At 39.3% G+C, this 25,978-nt stretch overlaps 2 protein-coding genes across 6 annotated transcripts in view; one reads left to right on the plus strand and one right to left on the minus strand.

Moving 5' to 3' along the window:
* The window catches only part of SLC38A4 (solute carrier family 38 member 4), a 59,329-nt gene that overhangs the window by 30,406 nt on the left and 2,945 nt on the right, over nt 1-25,978 (minus strand). The gene's annotated exons all lie outside the window — the stretch shown is intronic.
* Nucleotides 57-25,161, plus strand: LOC101936461 (uncharacterized). Of its 2 annotated transcripts, none has more exons than XM_065557842.1 (4): nt 57-1,000; nt 11,825-11,889; nt 15,239-15,286; nt 16,618-25,161. In XM_065557842.1, the coding sequence occupies exon 4, from the start codon at nt 21,052-21,054 to the stop codon at nt 21,964-21,966; it is 915 nt and encodes a 304-aa protein (XP_065413914.1). In that variant the 5' UTR covers nt 57-1,000; nt 11,825-11,889; nt 15,239-15,286; nt 16,618-21,051; the 3' UTR covers nt 21,967-25,161. The 2 variants fall into 2 exon arrangements, with proteins under 2 accessions (XP_065413914.1, XP_065413911.1); XM_065557839.1 differs by having other exon boundaries at nt 11,828-11,889.

Raw genomic sequence — 25,978 nt, forward strand, 5'->3', positions numbered from 1 at the left:
AAAAGCAACAGAGAGTCCTGTGGCACCTTTAAGACTAACAGATATATTGGAGCATAAGCTTTCGTGGGTGAATGCCCACTTCTTCACCCACGAAAGCTTATGCTCCAATTCATCTGTTAGTCTTAAAGGTGCCACAAGACTCTCTGATGCTATATGGGCATAGTGATTAAAACACTAATTACATATTAGAGAAGATGCAACTTAGGATGTTTTTTTGTTATTTTAATTTTATGCAAAGGATTACACTCAATTAAAATTGGCTTTGTAAATACACATACACTCACTCACACAATTAGTCATTTTTTAATGGGGGAGAGCTAATTCATACAAATAAAAAACATTATTGAAAACCTGTCCAAAAGAGCTTGTGTCATTAAAAAATTTAAATAGGCCACAGTCAACTTAAAAATCACAATTCTACCCCAAAATGTTGTAACTACTATTGTTATAAGTAAACCTTAATATTACTGTAACTGAAAGAGATTAGAGGAAAAAAGTATTTATTTTCAGTTTGTTTACTTTGTAAACTGGATGTAGTCAGTTTCACCATTTCCCCCTATTGTTTGTATGGTGTTTTGTGCAGCAACAGGGGAGAGAAAAACATTTCTTTAAACAAATGAAAATGTGATCACAAACCACAAAAATCTGCAGGGGAATTCAGCGATAAATGTAGTATCAACTCAGGCGCAGCTGTAAAAATTACTTTTAATTATTTTTTGACCTAACTGAAAAAATACATATATCAAGATTAGCTTTCATTTATTTTTTAAATACCAAGAACATGAGTTCTACCATTTAGTAATCTGCCATGACCTTCTATTTACAGCCAAGTTAGGAGGACTCAAAAGAGTGACTTTCTTTTCTTTCTCCCACAATCATAGTGATGCTAGCCTGCCTTTATTAATGGGTGCATTGCCATTGGATGGAGCCCCTAGGACAGCATCTGGTCACTTAACTCCAGGACCAACTCCCGGACCTACTCCTGAAAAGATGAGACAAGGTGGGTGAGGTAATACCCTTTATTGGACCAACTTCTGTTGGTAGGAGAGACAAGCTTTTGAGCTTACACTGAGCTCTTCTTCAGGTTTGTCTCTCTAATATCCTGGAACAAACACAGCTACAACAACATTGCATACAACCCTGATGTCCTGGACCACAGAATTGGGCCACCGCTTTCTAACAATTGTCACCACACAAATGACCAAAATAAAACTTTAAAGAAAAAGCAAATTTTAATTTTGTATAATAATTGGCCCTGTTCATTAGTGCACTATAAGCCTGTCTGAATATTAGTACAGATGTAATAAAAGGATCTCTCTCTCTCACACACCCCAATCCACATTTAAAAAGGATTAGAATACATTCTCTCTAGAGATTGTTTCAGTCCTAGATAAATCCCATTCTATACTTTATGTCAAAAAATATACAAAGAAAGGGCCAAATCCTGTATTCCTTATTGAGGAATTCAATAGTCCATTGATTTCAGTGGGAGTTTTGCCTGAGAAAGAATCACAGGACACAACAGGTCTTCTGATCTTGGTCTATATAGTTATATACATAACGACCCACACAGTGAGAGGGAAATATACTTTTTTAAATGAATCCGTTAATATTTACAATTTTGCTGAACAAAGTCAAGAATACTTGACAAGGTTCACTAGCTTTTCTGTAGCAGAATGACCTCCAAATATTCTGAGGGAAGCAGCAACATTGCATTTCTCACATCGAAAAAGTGAGAGACTTTGGTGGAACTCAGAGTCTACTGTAGAATATTAGTCTTTTCATCTCCACATTTACACCAGTCCCTTTATAACAGGTCTCACAAAACAAATGTTGAAAGAAGAAATATCCAGGAATATTCCAAAGTTCATTGAGGAATGTCTACAACAGATAATATAAAACTTGGGTGATTCACCTTTACTTAAGAAAGCTGGTTCCTCATATTCAGTACTAATTTCTGAATTGTGCTATTATAGTTATATTTCATATATATTAATGTGTTTACCAATAGACCTTTGGCAGTTAGCTTTCCATTTTAAGTGGAGATATAGATGGCCTACAATATTTGTTTATGACATTACAGTATCTCTGCATTGTAATGAGCCATGATGTCACCAATTATGATTATTGTTGCTAGATTGTTCAAGCAGAAGTTAAAAGCAGATAGTGGGGACATACATTAATAAATGCAAAATATTTAAAAGAATATTCAGAAAATAAATTGTGACTGAATGCAAAACACGTTCTTGTTTGAATGCTTCCAGTAACGGACATAAATGTACTCTCTAAGCTTTCACCCCAGGGCTTCTTGTTGTTCCACTACTTCAGTGAAGCCAATTTTTCAGATAACTTGTTACAAAAATATATTCTTTTCCCAACACACTCAAGAACATCCTACATTGTTAGGATGATTATTATTGGCCCTGATCCAGCACTGAGAACTGCACAGATGCAGGGGGTCCACCCAGGGGATTCTCATTGCAAGCTTCTGGCTATTATTTGTATTCTATAAGTGCCCATGATGTGTTAGATGCTTTAAAAAAAAAAAAAGAAAGAAAGAAAGCCGTGCCTGTTCTACAAAAAATACCTTACATAGCTGTAAGGTATGGGAACAATCAACAAGTAGCGTAGCTGGGTAGTAATTGGTCGTAGCCCAGTATTTCTGTAATTATTTTATTTACAAAGGTATGTAAATAAAATAATTACAGAAATACTGGGATATGATGTGTAGGGAACCCCAAATTACCCTATAGCCATGACATGATAGTTACTTGCAGATATTACAGGCCTTTTACATCTGTCTACTTTGAACTGGTGCTCTTGCTCCCCATTCACCAAATCACTTCACACTACATCATGTATTTGTTCCAGAGAGCTCCCTTTTGTTATAACAAGAGAACAAACACCTAATTTTCCCCCTTAACCTCTTTCCCAAACTCATGCAATAGTTATGGCTGAAAGCTAACTTGAAGTAATGATTTCAGCAGCTGAAGGGAAAGGACTATTAGATAAATGAATTTTTTTGTAATGACATTTTGGGCTAAATGGTGGCTTTTAATCAGTGTCCTTGGTAGTGAGTGGTGTACAGGCCCAGTAACTCTGCAGGAGCATTTTGGGGCATTGTGTCTCATTCAAGTGTAACGCTGACGGAGCCTGGTCGTCAGTGGGTGGGATGGAACCTGGGACCTCTGGAGCTTCATGTATGAGCCTCTACCAATGAGCTAAAAGTCAATTTGCTGTTAGCTAAGGCTGTAGAGCAGACTCATTAATTGCTTTCTCTCTCTCTAAATCAGGGGTGGGCAAACTATGGCCTACGGTCCACATCCAGCCCTTCAGATGTTTTAATCCGGCCCTTGAGCTGCCGCCGGGGAGTGGGGTCCAGCGCTTACCCTGCTCTGTGCATACTGAGGCTCTGTGCAGCTCCTGGAAACAGCGGCATGTCCCCGCTCCGGCTCCTACGTGTAGGGGCAGCTAGGGGGCTCTGCACGCTGCCCCCGCCCCAAGCACCACCCCCATAGCTCCCATTGGCCAGGAACCTCATTTCTGGCCCCAACCCAGAGCCCGCACCGCCGCCCACACCCTAACCCCCAATTTTGTGAGCATTAATGGCCTGACATACAATTTCCATATCCAGATGTGGCCCTCAGGCCAAAAAGTTTGCCCACCCCTGCTCTAAATGGTCTCGGTGCCACTAGAGGGGACAGAACACCACACCCAGGAGGTGTGTGGGTTATACAAGCCCAGTGTCTTTGGGAGCAGAAGGGAAATTGCTGCTATGCCTTTCGAAAGGGTGCAGCTTGCATTCCTATCCAGGTGGGGCAAAGTCTGCTGGCTGGTAGAGAAGTGACAAAATCATAGCTGAATATTTTCTCTTCCGTCATAGACTCACCAGACTTTAATGTCATAAGGGACCATCATAATCATCTAGTCTGACCTCCTGCACATTGCAGGCCACAGAACCTCACCCACCCAATTTATAAGGGCTAATTTTGCGGCAGACTATTACACTGAGCAGTGCTTGTGCCTCTCTGAATGCAAGGACTGCAGTTATGCCTGCATGTCATCCTCTATCCCATGTATGTTCAGGCTATCCACAAACTGGCCTTTTCTGTTTGTTTTTTTAATCCTACTGTGAATCAGATAATTTTTTGCAATTTACTAAAACAGATAACTATTAGTCTGACCATTCTTGAAGACACTGATCTACTTTTTCTATTTAGGAGAATAATGACACTTTCAAATAAATCAGATAAGATGAGATGAGATCTAAATCAATCAATGATAAGAATGGTCATGCTGGGGAACACCAGTGGTCCATCTAACCCAGTATCTTGTCTTCCGACAGCAGCCAATGCCGGTTGCTTCAAAGGGAATGAACAGAACAGGGTGATTATTGAGTGATCCATCCCCCTGTCTTCTAGTCCCAGCATCTGGCAGTCAGAGGCTTAGGGACACCCAGAGTATGGGATTGCATCCCTGACCATCTTGGCCAATCGCCATTGATGGACCTATCCTCCATGAACTTATCTAATTCTTTCTTGAACCCAATTATAATGTTGGTCTTCACAGCATCCTCTGGCAACCAGTTCCATAGGCTGACTGTGCCTTGCATGAAGAAGTACTTTCTTTTGTTTTAAACCTGCTGACTATTAATTTTGAGTGCCCCCTATTTCTTGTGTTATATGAATGGGTAAATAATGCTTCCTTATTTGCTTTCTCCACACCATTCATGAATTTATAGACCTCTACCATATCCCCCTCTCCTCCCTCTGTTGTCTCGTTTCTAAACTGAATGGCTCCAGGCTTTTTAATCTCTCCTCATATGGAAGCTGTTTCATACCCCTAATTATTTTCGTTGCCCTTCTCTGTGCCTTTTCCAATTTTAATATATCTTTTTTGAGCCAGGATGACCAGAACTTCAGGCAGCATTCAAGGTGTTGGCGTATCATGGTGTTATATAGTGGCATTATGATATTTACTGTCTTATTATCTATCCCTTTTCTAATGATTCCTAACGTTTTGTTAATTCTTTTTATTACTGCTGCACAGTGAGTGGATGTTTTCAGAGAACTATAAACTAGGCAACAGCTAATGTAGACCCATTCATTTTGTATATATAGTTGGGATCATGTCTTCCAATGTGCATTACTTTGCATTTATCAACATTGAATTTTATCTGCCATTTTGTTGCCCAGTCACCCAGTTTTGTGAGATCCCTTTGTAACTCTTTGCAGTCTGCTTTGGACTTACTATCTTGAGCAATTTTGTATCTCTGCAAATTTTGCCACCTCACTGTTTACCCCTTTTTTCAGATCATTTATGAATAAATTGAACAGAACTGGTTCCAGTACAGACCCTTGGGGGAGACCACTATTTACCTCTCCATTCTGAAAACTGACCATTTATTCCCACCCTTCGTCTCCCGCCATCTTTTAACTAGTTACTGATCCATGAGAGGATCTTATCCCATGAGAGGATCTTATCCCTTACTTTGCTCAAGAGGTGAGGGACCTTGTCAAAGGCTTTCTGAAAGTCCAAGTACACTGTATCTACTGGATCACCCTTGTCCACGTTTGTTGAACCCTTCAAAAAATTAAATAGATTTGTGAGTCATGATTTCCCTTTACAAAAGCTGTTGTCTCTTCCCCAACAAATCATATTCATCTGGGTATCTGATAATTCTGTTATTTACTATAGTTTCAATCAATTTGCCTGGTACTGAAGTTAGGCTTACTGGCCTGTAATTGCCAGGATCACCTTTGGAGCCTTTTTTAAAAATTGGAGTTACATTACCAGATGACTGGAGAATAGCTACAGAGGCTGATTTAAGTGATAGGTTACATACCACAGTCAGTAGTTCAGCAATTTCTTATCTCAGTTCCTTCAGAACTCTTGGATGAATTCAATCTGGTCTTGGTGACATATTACTGTTTAATTTATCAATTTGTTCCAAAACCTCCTCTATCAACAACTTATTGTAGGACAGTTCCTCAGATTTGTCACCTAAAAAGAATGGCTCAGTTGTGGGAATCTCCTCTGAAGTGAAGACGGATGCAAAGAATTCATTAGCTTCTCTGCAACAGTCTTGTCTTCCCTGAGTTCTCTTTTAGTACCTCAATCATCCAGTGGCCTCACTGACGGTTTCCTTTCTCTAATGTACTTAGATCTTTTTTTTTTTTGCTGTTAGTTTTTGTGTCTTTTCCTAGTTACTCTTCAAATTCTTTTTTGGCCTGCCTAATTATACTTTTACACTTGATTTGCCAGTTTGTTCCTTTCTATTTTCCTCAGTAGAATTTGACTTCCAATTTTTAAAGGATGCCTTTTTGCCTCTAACCACCTCTTTTTATAGTAGCATTTTTTTGGGTTCTCTTACTATTTTTTTTAATTTGGGGGTATATGTTTAATTTGAGCCTCCATTATGGTTTTAAAAAAAGTTTCCATGAGGCTTGCAGGCATTTCATTCTCGTGACTGTCCCTTTTAATTTCCATTTAACTAGCTTCTTCATTTTCGTCTAGTTCCCCTTTTTGAAGTTAAATGCTACAGTGGAGGGCTTCTCCCCCCCAGAAGGATGATATATTTAATGACATATGGTCACTACTACTAAGCGATTCAGCTATATTCACTTCTTGGACCAGAGCCTGTGCTCCACTTAGGACTTAACTAGGAATTGCCTCTCCCCTTGTGAGTTCCAGGAGTAGCTGCTTCAGGATGCAATCATTAATGGTGTCTAGAAATTTTATCTCTGCATCGTGTCCTGAGATGACATGTACCCAGTCAATATAGGGATAGCAGACTGGGTACATAGACAATGATAGTGCTTCAGCTCTGTATCAGAAGGACTTAGAAGCTTACAATCTAAAATAAAGACAAGGGGAAAAAAAGAATGGCCTGGGAGACTTATGGATTGTGGCAATTTACAAGGTTTCCTTGTTTACTTAAATTAATAATTAGAGAGATGAAAGTGAAAGTGGGGCTTGATTCTCATTTACAGTACAACTCCTTTCACTGTTTTGGCAGTTCAGAGGGGCCTTAGTGCAAGAGATTCAGGCTCTTCATCTTTATACTCTGGGAAGGATAATCCAGTGGTTAGGGCACTAACAAAGGATTTGGGAGATCTAGGTTCAATTCCCTGCTTATCTACAGACTTCCAGTGTGATCTTGGACAAGTCACTTAGCCTCTCTGTGCTTCAGTTCCCCATCTGTAAAATGGGGATAATCCTTCCTCACAGGGATGTTGTGAGGATAAATACATTAAAAATTGTGAGGTGCTCAGGTACTATGGTGATGGGGGCCATATAAATACTGAAGATAGATTGGTTATTAATTAACAGAATTAATGATAAAATTTAAAGTCTTGTAAAAATACAGTGGGGAAAAAAACTACCCCATAAAATGTAGTCTAATATGAAAATATTCTATTATGCTTTTTGTTTAAACTTTTAAAATTTCAGCTCTGGAAAGAGTATTTTTTCCTGTTAGTTCCATGTATTTGTATTATCCAACATCCCTTAACCCCCATGGTTAGTTGATTTATGTAATGCTTCATCAGCTTTTACAGCAATAACAGAGAACCATATGGCTTATAACAAAATATTATTCATATTATTGTAATTGCTCATTATTATTATTGTCATAGGAGACTATGCCTGGATGTGCATTTTTTTCCCTTTAAAAAGAGTATTCTGGCTCAGCTCTTTAGATTCTAAATCATATTTAGTATACTAACGTGTTTTTTAGATTCCTTTTCTTAACCTGTGAAAACATGTTTTTGCTCTGATCAAACTGAACGTACTGTGAGGTTTGCCATTCCTGATCAAACTATTGATCCACCAACTTCAGTCACCTACCTCGACATTGGCCATTGTCTGATGTTTTAGAAGAAAGCAATCTTGCTCTTAAGATCTAGGAGTTCCCCTAATTCTGGGAGGCTCGACATGGGGGCAAGTTCCTTCCTGACTCCTAGACCTAAAACATCAAATTTTATTCTACTGTGTTTCTCCGTTCCTTCTATACTATAGGGCCTTAAAACTCTTTGAGGCAGGGACTCTCATGTTCTGTATGTTTGTACAGTAACTATCACAATGGTGCCCCAGCCAGGTTGTCCTGTAGGAGATACTGCAATATAAATATTAAATAAATAAATAACAACAATAATAAAAATCCTATTTTAATACATTACAAATACACTGCAGTTACCCAGAACCTTTGATCAAAAGGTCTCAAAACACTTCATTAAACCTGTACTTTATTTCTGTTTCCCACTAAACCAGTGGTTCTCAACCTATTTACCATTGTGGCCCACAATGTGTTTATGTGGGCCGCATCCAATACTATCTCTAGCGCCCTGAGGATGTCACATGGGCTGCAGCTCTGTGCTGATTGAGCCGCAAGCGCTAAACCAACAACCTGAATGTAGAACTTCTGCTGTTTTTTCTTAACGCAAGAAATTTCATAGAAATAAGCACACTGTGGAAACTCAGTCTCAAATGATCAGTTCTTAAAACCGTTGCATCCCATTTTATCTCAAAGAACTTTAGTAAAAGGATGCTAAACCATCTATAAAATTATGCAGTATTTGGTAAAGGATAGGATTTTACTATATGCATGCCCACAGATTACTCTGCTACAAAATGACTACAAAAAGTTTGTCTGGCTTTGTAGTAAAATGATTAACTATTGACGTTGTCACAGACACAAAAGGTTTCCTAGATCATAGATTCCAAGGCCAGGAGGGACCATTGTGAGTCCGACCTCCTGTACAACACAGGCCATAGAACTTCCCCAAAATAATCCCTAGAGAATATATTTTAGAAAAAACATCTAATCTTGATTTAAAAATTGACAGTGATAGAGAATCGACCTTCTAAATTGTTGTAGTGGTTAATTACTCTCAATTTATGCCTTATTTCCAGCCCAAATTTGTCTAGCTTCAACTTCAACTTGCAGAAGTGACTTATTGCACATGTGATTAATATACTAAGTCAAATGGTTTAAATTTTTAAAACTTTACTATATTTGCATTGTATATTGGATTCTCTGCCCCATCTGAGCTCTGCTTGGATACAGTGGAGTGTCAGCCAGAAGCAGCTCTAGTTTACACCACTTACATAAATTTCTCTCAATGACCTTACCCCAGGAGGATAGAAGTATCCAGCACAGCAGCTGGCTCTACTATCTTCTCCCGCTTTGCACTAGTGGGGAACTTCCCAGCACTGGGGGAATTCTCTGCTGACTATTTATGACCAGTTTGAGTCCACTTTCCACCAGCTGAGCACTACAGCATAACATGGATTTAGTGACTGGAGGATCTAGCTCATTACATCTGGATTAGATAAATAGATCAAACCAATTTTCAAATCCCTTTGTGTCTGAGCTAGAGAAAATGCGAATGTAAGTGTTTAAACTGATCTATGTATTGCTAAAGTGCACTTAATTCATAACGTATTTTATCTTATACATGATTATATTCAAAATTATGTAGCAGTAATTCCTAATGAAACATGATCCAGCCAAACTGTTCTCTTTAATCAAAGTTGTCTCAACCTGTTTTAACGTTAAAATCACTTGTCTCATAAAAGTTTTAAAGTTTCAGGAAATTATATTAAGAATAATTATCAGTATAACAGCATTATATAAAACAATGACATCAATTCACTCAATAAAATTTTTCAACTTAACTGCAATATTTTGGCACAGTGACTGAGATGATTGCTTTTCTAATTAATTAAAGACAGGTTCATTTAAGCAATTACATTCTTTGTCCACAACAAGCAAATTTTTAATTAGAGAGCCCCTACTGCTATCAAAAGGCCTTCATTATTTGTTTTTCATTCTCTCGCTAATCCTAAAACAACAAAGTCCCTGCTCACCAGAACTCTTGAGAGAGAGTTGATTTTGGAATTTTGTTAATGCTGTGACTTCCTGGAGATGTGCAAATCTTTTCTTATCCAAAAAGTAACATCATTAGCCATTAGGGAATAATCTTAACTAGACCTGTAATGTTTTAGCTTTTCCATCTATATTATTTTTCTCTTCAATGGCCTCTCTAGTCTCTTGCAATCTAGGAATAACTTTGGTAGTGCACACGGACTGGTGGGCCTTTTAAAAAATGTAACAAGCTGTCATAGGCAGTGATGAGGGAGCACATATTTATTCTGATGTTGGGGCTATCACCTTGAAAGATATTTTCTTTTGCTTTATCAAATGTTCCTGTTCAGTTCTTGTTCTTTGTCATAGTTTTAAAAATTACAGTTTTATTTGCATGTCAAGCCATAGTTCTTTTAGTAACAAAATCCAGGGGTGGTTATTATAATAATAATAATAATAATGGAGATATCCCATCTCTTGCCACTGACACTTGTGACAGTGTCTTTAGCTGGTGGCTTTCATCCACTGGGTGTTGGGAAGGCAATTTACATGGGGATTTTGGTGCGGCATGGATGCTCAGTCTAGAAAGTGGAATTTCCAGTCAGACCACATATTTTCTCTTCCATTGATCCCACTAACAATGCTAAAGGCAAGGCAAGGCAAAGTGATCCTTTATCGCAAAATGCTCCAGAGGAGCCTAAAGAATTTAGGATTGCTCATCTATCAGGCTTTTTTCAAGGTGAGAGATGTTGTCAGTCAAGGTCTAATCATACCTCACAATTTGACTGCCAGATGCTGGGACTGGACAACTTGATAATTTCCGTTCTGTTCATTCCCTTTGAAGCATCTGGCATTGGCCTCTCTTGAAAGATAGGATATTGGGATAGATGGACCATTGGTCTGACCCATTATGGCTGTTCTTATGTTCCTATGTTCTTAACATAGACCGGCCACTTAAAAACTAGGACAAATAAAGACACAGTTCACTGAGATGTGGCGCACTCTACTGCAAATCACGAAGTGTACTGTATGCTAATGATGTTTCAGTCTGAAAGGCCTTTCTGGACAAAAAGGTTAGAAAAATATTCACAAACACAGAAAAGAAATACAGAACCTAATGGTCTGAATTTTTAATCTGTCTGAAATTGATTATTAAAAAAAAATACATTTCATACTGGTAGAAACAGCACCTACTGAGAAAACCTGTTAGTATCTTTTTGTCAGTATTAATAAAATACAAGTTCATGACTTTTAATATGCAGTTAGTGTATATTTTTATCAAATCCCATTAGTAATCATAGTTCCTGAGTCAACTGGCTATGTCGACATTCTAGAGAACACTGCAAGTATATCATACCAAACATTAGGGCCTCAATCCTGCAAACACTCTTGCATCTGAGTGACTTCACACAGGCAAGTAGTAGTTCTACTGAGTGCTTAACTGTATACCTCAGTATTTTTGTTTAATAACTGTCATTTCATCTGACTGTGCAAAATGTCCTCATTAATTTAAAATGCCTATTTTCTTACTGCCAGCTCTAATTTATTCAATATAATAAAAATGTTATTACTTCTTCAATTTGACTGTATTAAAATACAGTTTAAATGTAAAATAGGAATCAACAATTTCAGCAGTAAATGAACTCTCACTTTTTTGCACCACATGCTTTTACGTTATGTTTTCATTATAATATTGTGTAATTTTGTAAAAATGTTGATTAGCAATTTCGCAAATCTGAAAAACACAATTCACAGGTTACGACCATGACCCTTGAAAAAATGTGAGAGAACAACCTCATTACGAGAGATACCCTGCAATAGATATTTGTTTAACTTGAACTCTGCAAGTGCAGTTGCCCAGTGCAACTGTACATATTTGCTCCTGAATCCTTTCTGAAAGGCACTATTTAAACATGTTGATGCACTGCATTGAGATTTTTTTTGTATCCATTCCAGCAGGATTGAGAAAACAAGAAGACTCAGAAGATAAATCTGTTTTTTATATCAAGAAGCACTACATGGTAAGTGAACTACCTTTTACATTATATGTTCCCATTTAAATAAAACATGGCAGGCATGCAAGCTCTTGTGGAGGTGCATGGTATGGTTGTATTGCTCAGTCAGATTTCTATTTTCAATTGTATTAATGTATTTGGACTCTAGTTGTCAATCTTTGGTTTAATGGCAATGAGTTTGTTACTGTAGATTCATTGATGTGTTAGGAGGGAGAAATTGGTGTGTAAGGAGAATTTTGTGGTCCTCTCAATCCAACCCATGCCCAGAACCCAGGATGTAGTTCTTGTGTCTGATCCCCTGTGGCTTGGGTTTAGGTGAGACTGCAAACAGGTGTCTACAATGACATGGAATTTTATGATGTAGGCACTTGGACTAGCCATCAAATCATTTCACTTAAGCTACTGAACAGCCACCAGGTGGTAATAGTGACTTTCAGTCATTACTGTTCTGGGCTAGGTTCAATGCAGTGACCTAGAGGTGAAAGTTTCTGTCTCCTGAACCAGTCACACTTTACATGTCCCTTCTCAGCTCTGTTTTAGCCATTCTCCAGCCAATGTCAGCCAATTAGCTGGAGAAGTTAATCCTAAGCAACCTAAAGCACTCCTCATCTCTTTAGGATAAATTTATGCCTTCTGCAGCAATTCCAGCTCTGAAAGCCGGAAACAATGAAAGTCAATGTTAATGCTAATAGAACATAGCACCCATGATGTGCTTTCACAGGAGCTGTAGCATTAGTCTTCCTTTTCTTAATTCTCTTTGTTTGCTAGATAAAGACCTAACTACAAGCTAATATCCAGATCCTACAAGCCCTTAGTCATGCAAGTAGCATTTATGCATATGAGTAGCTCCACTGACTTCAGTGAGGCTGCATAAGGAAAGAGGGCGTGGCTCTAGTTCAATGCAACTAAATGCATCAACAAAAACCACTCTGCACACCTGAAATGGTGTTTTCAAATATAAACTAAAAACAGAAAATGATCCAGCACTAGAGAGAAAAGGCATTTCTGTGTCACTCTACTGAAAACCATTATCTTCTTTGCTTTGTATCTTGGTGCCTGCATCAATGTACTTAGGCAGTAAACTGCAAAGTAAAACCATGAGCCCAATCCTGAATTTCTTATTCAGGCTACACTGCTATTTTGATTGAAGATCACCTGATTGGGCCCTAATATTTACTCTTTCTCTCTTAAATCACAAGAAATTTATGGTCCTGCAGTGGGTAGCAGTTTTGCTCCTTGCTATTGTTACATTAGTCAGATCATCACACATGAATTTGTTTTAAAAGCGGTATGAAATATTACCTTAGACTAGGGAAGCTATATAGTGGGCTTGTGAAATAAAGGTTTCAGAGTAGCAGCCGTGTTAGTCTGTATCCGCAAAAAGAACAGGAGTACTTGTGGCACCTTAGAGACTAACAAATTTATTAGAGCATAAGCTTTCGTGGGCTACATTCATTTCCTGACTGTGAAAAATCACAATGTAGACATTCAGGGTTGGACTGGAGCCTGAGCTCTGGGACCCGGCAAGGGTGGAGGTCCCAGAGCTCGGGCTAGAGCCTAAATGTCTACGCAGCGACTTTTAGTCCCATGAGCTAGAGTCACCTGACCTGGGCCAGTTCTGGCTGTGCTGTGGGTCTTTTATCCCTGTATAGATATACCCTTACTTTCAGTGGAATTTTCTATCTCTTGTTAGCTTATCACATGACTCCTCTCCTTCTCTGCAATTCACTTTACATTCATTTCTGAAATATGCAACTTTTCTTTTTGTCCTTTAAAAAATTATAAGAAGAAAAAGCAGAAAGCATGTACCTCTGTAAGACTGAACATGTTCTGTAACTTAGCACCAGTTCAAGGTTCAGGACTTGCTATTTATTACCGCTGGTAGAAAAAAAATTCTTTCCTTTTTTCCCCATCAATATTTTGAAAACCTTGGATCATCTCTACTGTTTGTTACAAGAGTAACGAGAAACAAAACTATTAGTGATAGTTTTAAGAAAGAGCATCATCGTAGGAACCATCAAGACTAAAAGGAAATTTTGGACACTACTGATTACAAAGCTTTTCAATGGAATATGAAATATACCTTTCCAATCCTTATATATAAAATATGTATAACGATACTTACTTCCTATTTTACAGGGGGGTTGTGAGTATTAGCTAATGCCTGTACAGGATTTTGATAATGAAAAGTGCTATATAAGAGCTTTCGTTATCATTAGACAATTTATTTTAAAATATCCATGCCGATTACTCTCTTGCTTTCCAAACTTCACCCCCTTTCTCTCTGACGTGATTTTAGCATCTGATACCTCATAAGCAGCTAAAGTTAGAGTCTAATGTTTTACTCTACTTGAAAGCTGGTCTTCCAGACATTAAGGATCAAATGATGCCCCTTCCACACTGAACAGTAACTTACTCAAGGGGTTAGCCATTCAATAGCAAATTTACTCCAAGTGATTCCATTGGTTTCAATATGAGTAGGGTTATTATAAGTTGGTCCTAAAAGAATAAATCACTGGTTTCTGGATATAGTTGTTCTCAATAGTAACTAAAATCATGTCAAAACTAAGGTGGAAAAAAATCCAAAATAATAAATAGAATGATATAATTTTTAATGTTTGATATCTCACAACCTGTCAGGGTAAAAACACTTTCATAAACAAATGCTCCTAGGAATGATACATTTTCCCAAGAATTGGAGCACAGATCAGAAAGAAAAATATTTGATTCCATAGAGAAAGGTATAGTTCCATAAGGCATGGAAGTTGCTTGTGTAACCAGAAAAATGGAGTAAATGCTACAGGCTATAGCCTTATGTCTTGAACATCTGCACATGGAACACAAACCAGTCAGCAAATCATTGTGGCCCAGCAAGATTGAAAGAGAATCTTCTTCTTCCAGCTAATGGAAGGTAGCAGGTGTGGCTGTGGAATGGCTTTCAAGATCTACAGTCTACAGCTCTATTGATGTAATAGAGGAGCAGGTATTTCTAGAACCAATTTATGAAGTATCTATAAAAAAATAGAGAAAAGTAACTGCAACTCTTCCAAAGTAACAACTATATTTATGAAATGCCAAGTCTTTCACAAAATGAAGAGCAAGTAAATTTGTAGTTAAGACACAGTCTTAAACTCAGTCCATTGTTCCTCAAAAATGTAATATATGCCCATGACATCAGACATTGCAAAACACAGGTACTGATAGGCAAATTATGGGTTGACTTTCAGCTATAAAGATGACCTGCAATGCATATTTTTAAAAAGTAGTTAACTGTAAAGCTACATGTGCTGAACGCTCCAAATAACAAAGATCGGTGAGATAAGTGAATTTAAAATTACAATTTTTTATGTTTTAGGTGCCATGAAGTTTGGCTGACACATGGAATTAGCCTAGAGAGGATCAGGTAAATGGTTACTTTTCCCAGTATACAGCATCACTTTGCAAAGTTTGATTATTTTAATTGGTGCATAGAAACATATATTCTTTAAAATTGCAAAATCACCCCATCAGCTAAAAAGAACAGTACTTACTTCACTTCCCTCCCTGCCCATGTATAGGTGAGCTCTTTGATCCGGTAATTGGGGGTCAGTGGCATGGGGGTTTGGATGTGGGGGCTTAGGATGGTGCAGGGGGTGGGGCTTATCAGAGTGGGGGTTTGAGTGCAGAGAGCTCAGTGAGGGGTGCTCTGGGTGCAGGAGTGGGGGTCCGGAGGCCTGAGTGCAGGGGGCTCCAGATGCAGGGATTCAGGTTCAATAGGGTGGGGTTTGGGTATGGAAGGCTAGGGGGATTCTGGGTGTATGGGGTGAGGCTTGGCGGGGGTGTCTGGATATGGGAGATCCAGATGTACGGGGGTTGGGCAGATGGGGGAGCAGCTCCCCGTACAATGACCCCTCCCTCTGCAGCTGAGGAGCAATGGGGGCAGGAAGCAGGGGAGGATGCTGAGCTTCCTGCAACTGGGGGAGGTTTCGGGGGTGGGTCTGACACAGCCCCAGACAATCCTTGCAGGGGAAGAGGAAGTCCTGTCCTCTCCTGCCTTCAGCCCAGCCGGGACTAGCAGCTGATCCTGGCTCAGGGTAGGAGCCACTGGCTGGAGTGTCTCCAGCCCTGCATTGATTTACCTCTCCGTTGGCTGCTCCAGGTGCCTGAAATGATGTACCTGTGCAGCTAGGGAGTGGTGTGTGACTGCTCTTGCAGCTTCCCTTTGCTTCCCTATCAAAAAGTCATTTTTCTGCAGGGAAGCAAAGAAATCTGCGGGGAACACAAATTCTGTGCACGCGCGGTGGGCGCACAATTCTCCCAGGAGTAACATTTTATTTAATACAGTGTTCTCTCTGTCATCTTTCTGCAGCCCAATAATATTTAACCTTGTAGCATGGGACATCCATTACATCAAATGGCGTTCCAGAGACTGATCAAATAATGGAGGAGTGATGTCCTGATATTATAACATCTTAAAACAAACCTTGCAATGCCAGGATATCAAAACAATTTTTCTGGAGGTTCCCAACAATTCTATTTTTCACAACAGGCCTTGATTTATACCTTAAGCAAACCTAACTTCTATATGTGGCATATGGCATAAGACAGGGCCGAATCTGACGCCTTATTTCCTCTCTCTTTCTGGCTGTGGCACTGAATAGACAGAAAAATAGCTTTTACCCCTTCCTTTGCCAGTTGATGATGTGCAGACAGGTTGGAGGTTTTCATTTATATCTCCCTCCCCTTTTCTCCTAGCTGCTAGGAAGGATGTGTTTGCTCAACCTCACGTGTTCAGGCAGGAGAAACACTCTGGTCCTGAGAACTCCATTTACTCTAACTGATTGATTGGAACTATTCCTGCTCCTAACTTATGGACTCCACAAGTGCCACACATTAGCTCATATGCAAGTCCCAATATTACACATACAAGAATAAGGTGTAATTAGGTCTTACAAAAAGAGCTGGTGGAAAATAGCAGGTGAGAGGTTTTCCATGTAAAATGTTGATTTTTAATCAAAAAAACCCCAAACGTGAAAGATGAAGATTTTAAGTTGAAAATCAATTGTTGGGGCTTTTAAGTGGGTTTGTTGTTGTTGTTGTTGCAGTTTCTGGCTCAAAATTTCTGATTGTCCAGTGGGGAATTTTTTTTGAGGAAAAGACATTTCCCGCAATAATTTTCAGTTAGTTGAAAACCTGATTTTCTGTCAAAAACAAAAACAAAAAGTTGATGGAAAAATTTCAATCAGCTCTACTTACAAACTAATGTGTGAACACTGATAGAGACATACCAAACACAATGTGAGATCTCACCAAGTGCAAAGGATAGGCCCTCTCAGAAAGTTATTTAACTTTTTCCAGAGCTAAAGATTAGAAAAATAAATAGATTTATAAAAGATTTACTTATCAATGCCCTGCTGTATTATATGTTATCCTGGAATACAGATCAAATAATTGTTCTAAAACAATGGACTGTCATGTCTGTAAGTTAAATTCTGGTGCCATTTAGTTAACGGAGTCATTATGTAGTTAAAGGCCTGATTCTCATTTACACAAATGTCCCTTTAGCGTCTCTGGCAGTACAAAGAGGCTGTAAATTGAGTACAATGTAATTTACACAGATTTGAGGGGCTTCTTATGCTGTGTAAAGGGGCCTTAGTGTAAATGAAAACTGAGCCTCAAATAATAAAAGTTTTCCTAAATACAAAACATTATAATCAACATCTTGTGTTAATAGCCTACACATTTCAATAAAGTAAACAACAACCCAAAAAGCCGTTTTGGAGTGAGAGGATTTAAAAAGTAGGATTGGCACAATAAACTTTGAATCTTTTTTAACAAACAAAATATCTCTCACTAATATTTCTTCACTTTATGTGTACACATACATCCATATTATACATATAAAACACATGCATTCAAAAAAAGTAAGGAAGCTGTTGGTTTGGTTTTGAAAAGCCTTCTTTTTTCTCCTTTAGGTTAGACCTTTTAGGCCAAGTTTCATCATGAAAACAAGTATTTATGAGAAAAATGCTGACATTGCCTTACTAATAGCAGCACTAACAGAGATTGTTACAATGTCTATTTACTCTGGTACAGTATTAAATAAGATATGTGAACTCACCATAGCAACCCCTGCATCACATAGCAGATATGCTGCTTCTAAGATACAGTGGAACCTTTCTGAAGAAATACATTCAGACAAACATCTATCAATTTCAAATTGTGTTTTTAAAATATATTGTTAACAGTACAACACAACACAACTTGTTGCTATTTAATTTATCTGTTTATTCTTGCACCTTTGCCTTTGATTGACGGTGCTTCAGCTTTATTGTCAGGAAAAAAGTAAATTTGGATATCTACCCAATATCCTCTGAGGTAAAAACTGCTGCAAATAAATTATTTAGCATCTCAGAAATGTCATATCCTTAAGGGCTCCCTTTGCTCCCTGACAGTCCAGAAGACCCACTATTTTACTTGCAATCTTCCGCCTTCTCGATACCCCGAGATTCTGCGAAGACGTATATCTGTGAGAAGTCCCATTGACTTCCATGAGGGAAAATGACTTCAGTGGAATTACACTTAGGAGTAAAGTTAAGCACATGTTATGTTTTTACAGAACTGGGGTTATGAGAATGTATGGTTTACTTTTAAGTCTTTGACTATGTCTATACTACAGACCTTAGAGTGGCATAGCTGTATTGCTACAGCTGTGCCGCTGTAAGGTCTCCCATGTAGTCACTCTTTGCTGGTAGGAGAGAACTCTCCTGCCAGCATAATTAAACCGCCCCCACAAGCAGCGTTAGCTGTATCGGCAGGAGAGCCTCTCCTGCTGACATAGTACTGTCCACACCAGCACTTTTGTCGGTGAAATTTACGTCAATCAGGGTTGTGTTTTTTCACACCCCTGACCAACAAAAGTTTTGCCAACAAAAGTACCAGTGCAGACAAAGCCTTTGACTACTTGCTGTTCATTTTCCCTACTAATTTTCATCATGCATTTTACCTGCCATACTGTATGCTCCTTTTAATTGTCTTGATTGGGCTGGCTTTCCATTTCTGCATAAATGAAAAATCTCTTGTACCTTGTTGCCCTTTAACCAGGCAGTTGTTTTCTTTCTTTTTGTTTAGGAGTATGCATACTTTCTCTCAATCTGCTAGGCTTAAGTAGCTTCCCAGGTGAATCTAATTTCCTCACTTTCATCTATGAGGTCCAAACCTTATCGTACCAGAGGCATAATCTTGTATCTCAAAAAATCCCAAATCCTTGGAATAGACATGAAATCATTCATGCTGCTGCTTTCCAGTTATGCCTAATGATTATTCTTGATCATGTTCCTGGTTTGGCAAAACTGATACCCAAGCCTCATCCAACCAAACTACATCCTTGCTGCCAAGCCATCAATATACCTTCAGCCCAAATAGCTCCACGGAGGAATTTTCTGTAGGACTGAGAAGGAAGCCCTCAGTTTGTTTTGGTCCAACCATGGCGGTGGGGTCCAAACATGACAGTCCAATCATAGTCTGATCTTTCCTGGTAAATGGGTAGCCCTACATGCTCTCATTTTGCTAGATAAGGCTGCCAAAGGAAATGCTGACGCTGCATATTGGTACATACCTTCCACTTTGAACCTTCCTGCACTGATTACCTGAGCAATTATTTGAATTGCTATTGGCAACTGCATTTTTTTAATCTCTGCTGTATTTAAAGAAGGGTGAAAGATTATACTGGTCAGTCTTCTTCAAAATACTAGTTCTACCTTTAGCTGTGTACAGGATATGTTGCTCATTGGGGTTCACTGGAGCAGGGCTGCCAGTTTACTTTCTATAGAGATATAGAGCAATAAGGGTGATGTCGTGGTGGGCATCTGCTATAGATCACCAGACCAGGATGATGAGGTAGACAAGGCTTTCTTTGGACAACTAACAGAAGTTTCCAGATCACAGGCCCTGGTTCTCATGGGGGACTTCAATCACTCTGACATCTGCTGGGAGAGCAATACAGAGGTGTACAGACAATCCATGAAGTTTTTGGAGAGTGTTGGGGACAACTTCCTGGAGCAAGTGCTGGAGGAACCGACTAGGGGCCATGCTCCTCTTGACCTGCTGCTCACAAACAGAAAAGAATTGGCAGGGGAAGCAGAAGTGGGTGGGAACCTGGGGAGCAGAGACCATGAGATGGTCGAGTTCAGGATCCTGACAAAATGAAGAAAGGAGAGCAGCAGAATACGGACCCTGGACTTCAGAAAAGCAGACTTTGACTCCCTCAAGAAACTGATGGGCAGGATCCCCTGGAAGGCTAATATGAGCGGGAAAGGAGTCCAGAAGAGCTGGCTGTATTTTAAAGAAGCCTTATTGAGGGTGCAACTAGCAAGGGATGTGAAGGGTAACAAGGGCTTCTACAGGTATGTTAGCAACAAGAAGAAAGTCAGGGAAAGTCTGGGACCCTTACTGAATGGGGGAGGCAACCTAGTTACAGATGATGTGGAAAAAGCTGAAGTACTCAATGCTTTTTTTATGTTGGTCTTCACAGACAAGGTCAGCTCCCAGACTGCTGCACGGAACAGCACAGTATGGGGAGGAGGTCAGCAGCCCTCAGCGGTGAAAGAACATGTTAAGGACTATTTAGAAAAGCTGGACATGCACAATTCCATGGGTCTGGATCTAATGCACCCGAGGGTGCTGAGGGAGTTGGCTGATGTGATTGCAGGGTCATTGGCCATTATCTTTGAAAACTCATGGTGACTGGGGGAGGTCCCAAATGATTGGAAAAAGGCAAATATAGTGCCCATCTTTCAAAAAGGGAAGAAGGAGAATCCAGGAAACTACTGACCGGTCAGCCTCACCTCAGTCCCTGGAAAAATCATAGAGCATGTCCCCAGCAATCAATTTTGAAGCACTTGGAGGACAGGAAGGTGATCAGGAATAGTCAACATGGATTCACCAAGAGCAAGTCATGCTTTACCAATCTGATTGCCTTCTATGATGAGATAACTGGCTCTGTGGATATGGGGAAAGTGGTGGATGTGATATATCTTGACTTTAGTAAAGCTTTTCATACGGTCTTCCACTGTATTCTTGCCAGCAAGTTAAAAAAGTATTGGATGAATTGGATTGGATGAATAGACTATAAGGTGGATAGAAAGCTGGCTAGATCGTTGGGCTCAACGGGTAGTGATCAATGGCTCGATGTCTCGTTGGCAGCCGGTATCAAGTGGAGTGCCCCAGGGATCGGTCCTGGGGCCGGTTTTGTTCAACATCTTCATTAATGATCTGGATGATAGGATGGATTGCACCCTCAGCAAGTTTACAGATGACACTAAGCTGGGGGAAGAGGTAGATACGCTGGAGGGTAGAGATAGGATCCAGAGAGACCTAGACAAATTGGAGGATTGGGCCAAAAGAAATCTGATGAGGTTCAATAATGACAAGTGCAGAGTCCTGCACTTAGGATGGAAGAATCCCATGCACTGCTACAGGCTGGGGACCAACTGGCTAAGCGGCAGTTCTGCAGAAAAGGACCTGGGGATTACAGTGGACGAGAAACTGGAACTGAGTCAACAGTGTGCCCTTGTTGCCAAGAAGGCTAACGGCATATTGGGCTGCATTAGTAGGAGCATTGCCAGCAGAACGAGTGATTATTCCCTTCTGTTCGGCAATGGTGCGGCCACATCTGGAATATTGGGTCCTGTTTTGGGCCCCCACTACAGAAAGGATGTGGACAAATTGGAGAGAGTCCAGCAAAGGGCAACGAAAATTATTAGGCGCCTGTGGGACATGACTTACGAGGAGAGGCTGAGAGAACTGGGCTTATTTAGTCTGCTGAAGAGAAGAGTGACGTGGGATTTGATAGCAGCCTTCAACTACCTGAACGCGGGTTTCAAAGAGGATGGAGCTAGGCTGTTCTTAGTGGTGGCAGATGACAGAACAAGGAACAATGGTCTGATGTTGCAGTGGGGGAGGTCTAGGTTGGATATTAGGAAAAACTATTTCACTAGGAAGGTGGTGAAGCACTGGAATGGGTTACCTGGGGAGGTGGTGGAATCTCCATCCTTAGAGGTTTTTATGGCCGGGCTTGACATAGTCCTGGCTGGGATGATTTAGTTGGGGTTGGTCCTGCTTTGAGCAGGGGGTTGGACTAGTTGAACTCCTGAGGTCTCTTCCAATCCCAATATTCTATGTTTTCTAAATATGAACAAATATCCTTTGCAGAATTACCACAAACCAACCAAATCTTAGTATCCCCATTACGTGTCAGCCACAGAATCACATCCCTGCTAGAGCTCTAAAATATCATCTAGCAAAATCATCACTATTAATTATTAGTTAAGCTCCGGCAGTAAGTGCAGTGGTCCACTTGGAACATCAGTGATAATACTTGATAATAGTTTTGCACTTCAGTAGTACCTTTCATGCAAGACTCTTACAATGCTTTTACAGACATGAATTAATTAAGCCGCTCAATATAGCTACCATGGGAAGCTGGTAGTTTTATATGTTATTTTACAGATGGGTATGCTAAATGCTCCTCAAGGACACTGAGGAGTTAGGTGAACTGGCCATGGTCAAAGACAGAGACAGTGATGGAGACCAATGAAATAGATCCTCTACCCTCAAGAGTAAAATAAACCCTGACATCTAATTTAAGGAGGAGATGTGATGACTACAACAAAGGTGGTACCTCTGCCCATTCAGTTACCAATAGCAGACCAATAACGAGATCCACCTATATAACTAGAGTAACACATCCCCTGCAATAAGCCAGTGGTGTGAGATGGTAGCCATTAAATCTTGAGCCAGCCCAGAAGAGCTATTGTACACAAAAATGTTAAAGTAATCTAGAACAATAAGCATGGGCAACCCCAGTGTCATGGGTGGATGGGAATTCTGATGAAGTAGAGTTTACACTGTAAGTATTCTCATCTTAAACCTATCCCCAAATTCCCCAAACAGGATAGAATATGTTACATGAAGAATGTAAACCCCTAAAATTTAGAAACAAAATAAAGATAAAAATAGATACTTAATGGAGTGAACTAATGATACGTTCTTCAGTACAACAAGTACAGAAACAAAAAGTTTCACCTAGTAAAAAATATTCAGGCATCTTCAATATTTGAAATTTCACTTAAATGTTTGTTTCTAGCAAATATCCAACAGATTTACATCGCTGAAGTGTTTCAGGTTGACCCACTTAATTTTAATATTCCAAATGATGTGCTATAATTACTACATAAAATAAATATCTTTCTCATGCATGAATAGAGAAAAATCCTGTGATATATTACAAAAACAGAACATCAGCAAAAATATAAATTTAAAATTATGGGCATATTTCTGTTCTCTCCTGAGAAGAAACACAAAAATCAGGCAACTTTGCATCAAAGCTACAGAAATGCCTGGAAACACCATAAAACTGCATACAAATAAATAAATAAATATGACAAACCGTATGCTTGCAGGTAAAACAAGTGTTCAGAGAGCTGTGTAATAACAATAATCATAATAATTAACAAACTGATCCCTATTAACCTGCAATTTCTGGTATTCCTCAAAGGCTGTGAATATACAGTACTTAGATGAAACAGGATCTTCCTCATTAGGCTTGATAGGTAGACTTGTTTGAAATAGACTCAGTCAAAATACATTACTGCTTAGGAACGCTGCCTTTGTCAGTGCTGAGGGAAGTAAAATAACAGTCACAATAATAAAAAATGTTCTCAGTTGCCTCTATCCTTAGAAAATGTATTATTATTGAGATATACATGTTAACTGAGACTGTTTAAGCTCACAATGACACTGCTGTCAAATGGCTGAAATATTCGTTTGTACGCAGGTCTTTGTACCTACATCTTGTCTTTCATTGTCACAGAAAGGAGATGGAGTTTCTCCTCCAGTGCACAAAGCCAAATTCTGCTTGTCTCCATATAAATTAATAAACAGTTAAATCTTATTTTCATCTTATTGATGTTGTCATTTGTCCTTTGATAAATATTTGTTACTGACTCTACAATTATCATGAATTTTTTAACATGCAAGGACAAAGTGAAATTCTAGCTAAGGAAATATCTTTTTTCTTTTTAAAGAAATGCTTCTTTTTCAAGTTTGCTCCAGTGCAAGAGTTCTTCTTTAACACCAAATTCAATGCTAATAGTTTCTGACCAAGGCTTCGATCCTGCAAAGACTTGTGCACATGTGAATAGTCCCACTGACCTCAGTGTAATTAATTAAATGAACTCTATAGGACTCTTGCATAAGTCTTTACAGGAGTGAAGATAAACTATGTCCAAGAGGAACTTGAACAATGCTAGTATCTTTCCCAAAAGCATAATCAAATTGCCTTATGCTGAGTCACTTAGCCCAATTCTGCCACCCTTCAATATTCTCATAGACTTGAAACCTATTCAGTACATAACTACCTTAAATCATTTAATAATGGGTTTTCATCTAATTGGTTTTAAAATAGGTTTAGCTGAACCGATTTTAAAACCAATGTATACAAGCCATAAGAGCTTGTCGAAACTACAAAAGGATATCATGTCCAAACATGATCATGGAAAGTTGAGTAAGATAACATGATGTTGACCAGTAAAGACCAGTCAATCAGGCCAGGGCAACTCATATTCAGCATTCGGTCAGCTAGTCAGGATTAAACTCCAGTACCAATACGTTCCCTATGCCAGCATTTTGGGGCAAGGATCACCTATGTCTTAACTGATTATTCAGCACAATAGGCCTAATCTAGATTGGTGCCTCTGTAGTACAAATAACAATGCTAATGATCTAACTAGTAGTAAAAAAAAAAAAAATACAGTGTATGTACACTGTGGATGAATTAATGTTATATGGAAACATTAACTTTTCATGCTCTTAACTTTTCAATTGTACCCTCCTCCTCAATAGTGAATGAACAATTTTTTCTTACTTTTCTAAGTGACTACAGTCACACAATTCACAGGTTTGTGGTATTCCACTTATTTTTAAATCAATACCAGTTAATGGTCACGTGCATTTGGCAGTACACCTTACTCCCAATTTTCTGAAACCCTATTATCCAAACCTCTATGTTATCCAAATCCTTTTCTTGTCCCCCAGCATGGATTCATATAATGTAGAGGTTCGGATAATAGAGCAGAGTCTCCCAGCCAAGGGGGAGGCCACCCTGCTGCTGAATGGCTCCTGCAGCAAAGCAGAGTCCTGGCTCCCTAAGCTAGTGCAGGGAAGGCTGAGACCCTGGTGGAGTAGAGAGCAAAGTCCTGCTGAGGGTCTCTGCTCTGCCTTGCCAGGACTGCTGCCTCCCCCTGCACTTACAATAATCAAGAGGGCAGGAGCGCTTTGAAGGAGGTCTCTGCAGCCTGGCTGTCAGAGGAGTGAGTGAGTGGGGCCATGACAGCAGAGCTGCCATGCGTGTCCCTGAGCTGCCACTCCTGCCTTCTTAATTATCTGAACTCCTGAAGAGCTGAATAAAACCCATGTCCCCCCATGCTATTTGGATAGTTGGGAGTATACTGTATATGATATCACCCTATAATGCCCTGTCACTTCTCATGAGGACTTTTATAATTCCTGAATCACAGGGTCCAGGGAGCGCTTATCAATCAATACACTACAGTGTTGTCAGAATGTTCAGCAAAGTAAGCTGAGTTTTGGTGACTGAGGCACAGATTCAATATCCTAGCAATTTTAACAGCGAAAGAAAAGGATTGACCTTCATTCTCTCCTTTATCATCAGATGACACCTTTCTTCCCCAAAGAATTTTACAAACTATACAGAGAAATCACTTGATTAAGAAGCATGGTCTAGCTAGTACATGCATCTCAATTGTTTCAGTTCCACTATCTTCCTTCCTACAAATTTGGTGTTTTCTCACTTTTCTTGTTGAACATTATTTACTTTTGAAATAATGAATCATGACAGTGAAGCCAGACTAAAGGAAGGAATCCTACAGCATTTTAAGTTTCTTGCACAAATAATTCTTTTATGTCCCTCACTTTGGGCCTTTGTCACAAGTTGCCTCCCACATTTTGTCCCAAGTCATAACATGGGCTGAGCATGAACTATACTTGCATTATAATCCCAATTTGCTGTTCAACCTTAGCTAAATCAGTTAAACTC

The sequence above is a fragment of the Chrysemys picta genome, chromosome 1 (genome assembly GCF_011386835.1).
Source record: "Chrysemys picta bellii isolate R12L10 chromosome 1, ASM1138683v2, whole genome shotgun sequence".
In the NCBI taxonomy this organism is placed as follows: Eukaryota; Metazoa; Chordata; order Testudines; family Emydidae; genus Chrysemys; species Chrysemys picta.